Source organism: Mauremys mutica, chromosome 1 (assembly GCF_020497125.1).
Source record: "Mauremys mutica isolate MM-2020 ecotype Southern chromosome 1, ASM2049712v1, whole genome shotgun sequence".
Lineage (NCBI taxonomy): Eukaryota > Metazoa > Chordata > Testudines > Geoemydidae > Mauremys > Mauremys mutica.
In genome coordinates this window covers 361,048,625-361,057,247 of record NC_059072.1, presented here as the reverse complement: position 1 = coordinate 361,057,247, position 8,623 = coordinate 361,048,625, and the positions used below count along the sequence as shown (strand labels likewise).

The window sequence follows — 8,623 nt, the reverse complement described above, 5'->3', positions numbered from 1 at the left end:
ATTGACATGAACTGGGACTGTATAGATCATGGTTGCAACCAACGTCCCATAATGGCATCAAATCTTGTACAAAGGAGGTCAAATATGGTGTTTATGAAATGATTGTAATTTGTTGGTTATAATTATACTGTCTGTATGTGTGTATCATTTTGTATTTGAAGTTATGAATATTAGCTAGGTACTTGTATCTCAATGTGTTTGATTCTAAGAAGCATTAGTGAAGAATTTGATCAGCTTCTTGATTTCATCTTCAATTTTACCAGCGCTGGAGCTGGGTGATGAAGTGACCCTTCACTTAATGAACATCTTGAATATTCTCGCACGAAGGTGTTTGCTTTTCAAGCTGTACACGATTGGATTAATCAGGGGAGGGACCAGCAAGGAAATGTATCCCAGGAGAATCTGAAGTAAGGGAGAAGAGCCCTTCCCGAATCTGTGTATAACAGACAAACCGAGCTCTGGTATATAGAAGAGCAGGACGGCGCAGAGGTGGGAGATACAGGTGTTCAAGGCCCTGAGGCACTCCTTGGAGGATGCAACAATGAGCACTGTTTTCAGGATCATTATGTAAGAGAGGAAGATGAGCAGCGAGTCCAACCCCATCGTTAGGAGTTTAGCAAACAATCCATAGATGCTGTTGACACTGATATCTGAACAAGCCATCTTCATGACCTCCTGGAAGAGGCAGTAGGAATGGGAAAGGACATTGGCTCGACAGTATTGGAACCGTTTCAGGAACAAGGGGAGTGGGAACACTATGGCAATCCCTCTTACCAAAAACACCAGTGCCATCTTGGGTATTTTCGGCAGGGTTATGATGGAAGCATATCTCAGTGGGTTAGAAATTGCAATGAAGCGGTCAAAGGCCATCAACAAGAGTATGGAGGATTCAGTTAATTGAAGTGAGTGGATGAAGAACAGCTGAGCAAAACAGGCATCGAGGCTGATCTCCCTAGAGTTAAACAAGTATATGCCCAGTATCGTCGGCATGGTGGCTATCGATATGCTAAGCTCTGTGATAGCCAACATGGAAAGGAAAATGTACATGGGCTCATGGAGGCTTGGATCTGTTTTTATAATGAATAGAATGACTGAATTTCCTAATATCGAAATAACATACATGAAGCAGAAGGGGATAGAGATCCAGAGATGCATGTCTTCCTGTCCAGGTATCCCAGTCAGAAGGAACACTGCAAATTGAAATTCGGTGTCATTGACAGCTGACATACTGTAATGTGAAGGTCAGGAGAGTTTTCAACTTTTCTTCCTAAAAGGAAAAAGAACAGGAGACTAGATGATATTTAATGAAAAATCATCTGCTCTCAGTGCAAGTCTAGAGATGCCCAGGAGCTCAAAGTAGATCAACAAAAACATACTCTTGGGTTTACACCAATGATAGGAAGATAGGCATTGCCATACTGGATCAGACCTGTAGGTCAGTGGCCCAGTATCCAGTGGCCAATTCCAGATGCTTTAGGGGAAGGTGAAAGAACCCCTGCAATAGCAGTTGAGAGAGCCTGCTCCTAGGGAAAATTTCCCCAAGATACCCACTAGTTGGACATATTTTGTGGCATAAATCAAGAAGGTATATAGCCCTACCAAGACATTTAAAAAAAAAACATTTCTATTGTAATTGAATTTTTTGGTTACCCATAGAACCATCCAGTCCCTCTTTGAATCCCGCTAAGAACTTGGCCCCATTGATATCTTGTAGCTGGGAGTTCCACAGCCTATTTGACAATTGTGTAATTTTAAAATTATGACCTTCACACAGACACCCTTTCTGGCCCTTCACTTCTGAGTGTGGTCTATTGTATCTTGACATGTGGTAAACACACGGCAAATGCATGCTGAAAAGGATCATGTCCTGCATTGAAGCTATTTCTAAATGTGTTTCATTGCACCATTTACTATCCTATATATTTTACCCACTCCTGAGAGTCAAAATTATACCACTGCCTCTTTCCAGAACATGGCATTACTATTTAGGGCCAGATTCTTAATTCAGTAATATTGACTCCAGATTTACATGTGTAAATTCAATCAAAACCAGGCTCTATTAACTTTCCCTTACATAATCCTCCCGGTGATACACTCTGACCCCCAAGAATCCCTCCAAGAGAAGCTGAAGTGCTCTCCACTCTTGACTCAATCCAGAGAGGTCGATCATCCTCCAGACTTCTTTTCATCCTCGCATCAACTGCATCCTCTCCCCATGCAAGGGTCTGTAAATATTTGGCAAGTTACAAGCTAACACAGACAATTACTTCTGCTGGGTGGGAGAGGGATTGGCGTCATGAATGGGCGAATAGTAGAAACACTGGTGTTCCACTAATGTGCAGTTGAGTGTACAAGTTACTTTAGCAGTGCTCCTGTAACAGGTGATGAGTGTGAATTACTTACTACCACTGTTACACTCCCCTTTCCTGCACCTCAATTCTACCCTTTTCTGAATCACTGACCAGTGGTTCTATTCTCTCATAACTCTTTGGAAAGACTTGTACAGGTATTGTAGAGGGATTGTGTTCATGACCCTGGATGTAAGCTTCTGATCAGTTATCAGGAGACAGTATCATACAGCTGTTCACTGAACAAAGAGTTAATAGCACAAACCCATTGCACACAGTATGTGGAGTACTTCTGAAATACTTTCTAAAGCCAAAACTGTTAAACAGTAAAGTTACCACTGCTCCTTTCTGCAGAGATTCTAGTGACTCTGCTGCTGGCTTTCGAGATACATTCATGATGAAAGTTTTCTTTGTAATACTGTATTACAATGAAAAGTTTTGGTAAAATATTTACACATCTGTATTTTAGTACACACATATGAACCACAGGTGCCGAACCCACCCAGATCTGCTTAGCAAGAACAGTTGACCCGCAGTGTGCTGTAGCCCAGTGCCCAGTCTGAGGGTCAGAGAATCAGGGGATTCCACCCTATGGGAAGGAAACCTCTGAGGCCCGACATCTGGCAGAGATGCAGGTAGCCCTGTAACCCTGAGCAGTGTCTACAGGGCAGAAGTGCTGGAGCCCTCAGCCAGTCAGGAAATAGAAATGTTCCCTATCGGACCAGTTACCACAAAGCAACGCAGCTCTGAATTCCTGCGTTCACAATCAAGCCAGAGAATAAACCCTTTTGAAAATGCATTTGCTGATTAAATTTCCAGGAGAAAATAAACCGGAGGTGTTTTGGGAACTAGTCACTGATATTCTGTGGGGTTTCTTCTTGCTCTGCCCATGGCAGTATCAGGCCCAGAGCACACGGCACCTCTAGAAATAGGACCCCTGTCACTGTGTCACCCCGACAGCCCAGCTGAGTCCTCTGCCTCTGCACAGAACATCTGCAAATGGAAACAGCTTCAAGCCTTTTTCCTTCACGTCACATTTTAAAGATAGTGAAACCTGCCAATGTACCCAATTCCTGCTCAACGTGGAGCCGCTGACATCAGAGGCCTTCACGCTTATGGACAAGGAGTCATCGGAGAGGTTGCACAGGCAGCAGGCAGTATCTGTTCAGACAGGGAGGCAAGTGTCTTTATGAAGCATGTCTGCACATTCCCTTGGGGGCCACTTGGCCATCAGGGAACCTCAGCTGCTTGGCTTTGTGTGCAGCAGCTTTAATCCTGTCACAACCAATAGCAAACTGCAGGAGGCCAAATCACAGGGGATGCCTGGTGATCTTACCCATCTGGACTGGGCTTGCCATTACTGTTCGTATGATTCCAATTAGTCACATGGCTACCTCAAGTCTCTGTAATGATGCTGCCTTTGGTGGGACACTACTGAGAGTATCAGTTCAGGACAAATTGCTTAGAGCAGGGAAGTCACAGCCCAAAGCTGGGTGTGTCCTTTACTATTAAGGCACCAAACCAGCCAAACAGACATGACTTCGTTTTTACCCCACTGGCTAACCAGAAGTCATAAAAGCAATTCCCTCAGATACTCCAGTTCCCTTCTATCACCCTTCTGCTCCTTATGGGGATGAATTGTTATGAAAACCAACACCCCAGTAAAAGAAAAAAGGCTCTCCCCGTCCCAAAGGACCAAGCCCCAGACCCAGGTCAATATATGAGTCAGATCTTACCCACAAATCACGTTGTTGCCAACCCTTTAGAATCTAAAATCTAAACGTTTATTCATAAAAAGAAAGAAATACAGATTAGAGCTAAAACTGGTTAATGGAATCAATTACATATATTAATGGCAAAGGTCTTGGTTCAGGCTTGTAGCTGTGATGGAATTAACTGCAGGCTCAAATCAAGTCTCTGGAGAACATTCACTGCTTGGCTGGGTCATTCAGTCCTTTGTTCAGAGCTTCAGTGTAGCAAAGTTCCTCCAGAGGTAAGAAGCAGGATTGAAGACAAAATGGAGATGATGCAGCAGCATTTTATAGACCCTTGCCAAGTGGCCTGTGCTTCCTTTGTTTCAAACACAAGCTGCCCAGCACATGGCTTGGAAAATCCTTAGAGTTCTGTCCATAGACATGTCCCTGCCTGCCTTGCTGAGTCACAAGGCCTATCTGCCTTCTCTCAATGGGTCAATTGTACAGCTGATGGTCCTTATTGGGCAATCATGCAGGCTAGGCAGTGCTGATGCCAAATTGTCCTGAGTGTCACCCAGAAGCACAGCACAAGTTTGAAACAGACAGTATAGAGCCAATACTTATAACTTAAAATACAAAAATGATACATGCGTACAGATAGCAACCTTTTCCTAGACACCTTACTTGACCGCCTTTGTACAAGATTTGGTGCTACTATAGGACCTTGGTTGCAACAATGATCTATGTGGTCCCAGCTGGCGTAAATAACGTCACAGTCTCCCTACATGGAAATTTCGGTCGGATCATTCCAGGAGGGGGGGGGGTGCTTTCCCCTCTTCCTGAGGAATGAAAAGGGAGACCCAGAATAACCACTTATGCACACATCCTTGTCTGAGTCAAACACGAGTAAAGAGACTGTGAATGAAACATACAAGGATCGTGCTACCACACAATTTTGAGAAGATAAACAACTGTCTCAGTTGGGATGTGGTGTCACAGGCCCATTTGTCTCATAATTCCAATGGATACATGTGGACATGCATTCAAACATATAGATCTCTCCCTTTCAGGCCTTTCAAAACATTTAGGGCAATACCAATTTAATAATTGCTCCTCTTTGATTAGATTGGGGATCCTTCCTAATTCTAGGGATTGTAATGTCTCAGTGACAGTGTTAATCATCATTGAACAAGAGCAGAGCACCACACCAGTAGTGTCTGACGACACTTGGGAGGTTGGTGATCTGGTAATGCTGTTATCCTACAAAGCACCAGAGCACAGGCTGTGTAATTGGTGGATTGGACCTTTCCGAATCATCGATAAACTCAGTTCAGCAGTGTACAAGATTAGAGTAACAGGAGGCAAGCGTACTAAAGACAAAATCTCTCATGCTAATCAGTTAAAGCTGTTTCAATCATCCAGGTCCCCGGAGCAGCTTGATTCCAAGGAGATGATCAAGTGAGTGACAGGGAGGGGGAAAAAAGAGTGAGCAGTAGTGGCGAGGACTTGGGGCAAGAGGCAGAGAAGGGAGTGGGGCATAGAGGCAAGACGTGCAGAAGTGGCTGTGGCCTTGATGGGAGATGTGTACCAGGGTCATAGCCTTGGGGAGAGAAACAGGATAAGAGGCAGGGACCTTATGACGCAGCAGTCAAAAAAGTGAACAGAATGTTGGGAATCACTAGGAAAGGGATAGATAATAAGACAGAAAATATCATATTGCCTCTATATAAATACATGGTACGCCCACATCTTGAATATTGCATGCAGATGTGGTCGCCCCATCACAAAAAAGATATATTGGAATTGGAAAAGGTTCAAAAAAGGGCAATAAAAAGCATTAGGGGTTTGGAATGGCTCCATATGAGGAAAGATTCATAAGATTGGGACTTTTCAGCTTGGAAAAGAGACGACTAAGGGGGGATATGATAGAGGTCTATAAAATCATAACTGATGTGGAGAAAGTAAATAAGGAAGTGCCATTTATTCCTTCTCATAACTCAAGAACTGGGGGTTACCAAATGAAATTAATAGGCAACAGTTTAAAACAAACAAAAGGAAGTATTTCTTCACACAACACACAACCAACTTGTGGAACTCCTTGCCAGAGGATGTTGTGAAAGTCCATCAATGGCCAAGATAGAAAGGGATGGTGTCTGTTTGCCAGCAGCTGGAAATGGGTGACAGGGGATGGATCACTTGATGATGACCTGTTCTGTTCAGTCCCTCTGGGGCACCTGGCATTGGCCACCATCAGAAGACAGAACACTGGGCTAGATGGATCCTTGATCCAGCCCAGTAGGGCATTATTACGTTTGTATGTGCACAGGGGTCCAGTTATCAGTAACTAGAAGGGTGGCAAACCAATGAGTTCTACACTAACCAATTCCCCAGTATTTCGCACTGACACAGCACAGCATGGTCAGGAAAGGGTCTAATGCAGAGTTGGGAAACTGCAGCCTGTGGGCCACATCCAGCCCGCAGGATCATCCTGCCCAGCCTTTGAACTCTCGGCTGGGGAGGCTCGCCCCCGACCCCTCCCCGGTGGTTCCCCCTTCCCTGCAGCCATGCCGCCGCGTGGGCAGCAGGGCTTACTCCAGATGGACAGCGCGGCTGCCAGTCCTGCCACTCTGAGTGGCATGGTAAGGGGGTGGAGAGCGGCAGGGTTGGATCAGGGCAGAGGGTCCCAGGAGGTAGTCAGGGGACAGGGAGCAGGGGGTGGTTGAATGGAGCAGAGGTTCTTGGTGGTGTGGTCAGGGGATGGGGAACAGGGGAGATTAGATAGGCATGGGAGTCCAAGGGGGCCAGTCAGGGGACGGGGTGTGGATAGAGGTCAGGGAAGTCAGCGGACAGGGAGCAGGGGGGGTTGATAGGGGGTAGGGACCCAGGGTGGGGGTTAGGGGCAGGGGGTCACAGGAGGGGGCGGTCAGAGGACAAGGAGCAGGGGGGGTGGAGGGTTCTGAGGGGGGCAGTCAGGGGGTAGGAAGTGGGAGGGGGCGGATAGGGGGCGAGGGGCCAGGCTGTTTGGGGAGGCACAGCCTTCCCTACGCGGCCCTCCATACAGTTTTGCAACTCCGATGTGGCCCTTGAACCAAAAAGTTTGCCCACCTCTGCTCTAATATCTCTTTGACTGCCCAGTCAGTAATTTAGGGAAGAGAGCAGAGTACCAAGTCACCAGCCAGCTCGGCACAGAGCTCAGTCTGAGAGCCAGAGCACAAGGAAAAAGCTTTAAATTCCTTTATGAGTGAAGAGCCGGAGTAGCCTGTCCTGGATCTGTTTGGTCCTCACCCCATAGATGATGGGGTTTAGCATGGGGGGCACCAGGAGGTACACGCTGGCAATGAGAACATGGAAATGCAGGGGCATATTCTGGCCAAACCGGTGTGTGAGGGAGGAGAAGAGAGCTGGGATGTAAAAGCTTAAGATGGCACAGAGGTGGGAGCTGCAGGTCCCCAAAGCCTTGAGCCGGGCATCCTTTGTGGGGAGGCTGAAGATGGCCCTGAGGATCTGGGTATAGGACACGGCAATAAAAATCATATCCAGACTCCTCACACAGAGTACCATAAAGAGACCATAGTAACTACTGACGTGAGTATCGCCACAGGCCAGCTTCACCACGGCTATGTACTCGCAGTATGAGTGGGGGATGATGTTGGTTCTGCAATATGGCCATTGCCTTGCCAGGAAGGGATAGGGCAGTATGAACATGATGCCACGCAGCACCAAGACCAGTCCAATTTTGGCCACCAAGGGGTATGTCAGGATGGTGGAATGTCTCAGGGGGTGGCAGATGGCCACGTAGCGATCAAACGCCATGGCCACGAAGATCCCAGACTCCATCACCAAGAAGCAGTGAATGAAGTACATCTGGGTGAGGCAGGCACTGAAATCGATCTCTCTGGAATTGAACCAAAAGATGCTCAGCATTTTGGGCAGGGTGGACGTGGACAGGACCAGATCAGTGATGGCCAGCATGCAGAGGAAATAGTACATGGGCTCATGGAGGCTTGGTTCCGTCTTCACAATGAACAGGATGATGAAGTTCCCCAAGATGGCTATGGTGTACATGGTGCAGAAAGGGATGGAGATCCAGACATGGGCTGCCTCCAGGCCAGGAATGCCCAGCAGGATGAAGGTGGAGGGGTTGGTGAAGTCGGTTTTGTTGGAATCTGACATGGAGTAAGGGAGAAGTTGTTCAACTCTGAGGCGTTCCCAGGGCCCAGGGTGATGGTCGCAGTAGAAAACCCTGGATGGAGAGACAGTGATAATATGAGCCACTTCTTGCACTACTGGATACTTTTCTCATGGGTGAAACAGATTGGTTGCTCTTCACACACATTTTCATTTTTCAGCTAAATGAATTATGAACAACTGACCCTACTAATGCCAATTCCATATCTGATGGTCCATGCAGCAATAATTTCTACATGTTCTGCTCTGGGAAACCTTAATAAGCACCAGTAGGAAACACAAGTGTAGATACTTGTTATCCCTCATTCATCCTTAATGCAATGAAAGCCAGGCTAGAAAGTCCATGCTATTCCCCCATCCACCCGGTTGCTCAACATCTGAAATTGTAAAAAA

At 46.5% G+C, this 8,623-nt stretch overlaps 2 protein-coding genes across 2 annotated transcripts; both read right to left on the bottom strand.

Moving 5' to 3' along the window:
* Nucleotides 1–291: 291 nt before the first annotated feature.
* LOC123361758 (olfactory receptor 51G2-like) lies at nt 292–1,227 on the bottom strand. The gene has a single exon (XM_045001885.1). The coding sequence runs from the start codon at nt 1,225–1,227 to the stop codon at nt 292–294; it is 936 nt and encodes a 311-aa protein (XP_044857820.1).
* A 6,040-nt stretch (nt 1,228–7,267) lies between these two features.
* LOC123349282 (olfactory receptor 52M1-like) lies at nt 7,268–8,215 on the bottom strand. The gene has a single exon (XM_044987220.1). The coding sequence runs from the start codon at nt 8,213–8,215 to the stop codon at nt 7,268–7,270; it is 948 nt and encodes a 315-aa protein (XP_044843155.1).
* Nucleotides 8,216–8,623: the final 408 nt, after the last annotated feature.

Excerpts from the sequence above, each read along its gene's own strand:
- LOC123361758 (XM_045001885.1), bottom strand. The coding sequence starts at position 1,227 with ATGTCAGCTGTCAATGACACCGAATTTCAATTTGCAGTGTTCCTTCTG.
- LOC123349282 (XM_044987220.1), bottom strand. The coding sequence starts at position 8,215 with ATGTCAGATTCCAACAAAACCGACTTCACCAACCCCTCCACCTTCATC.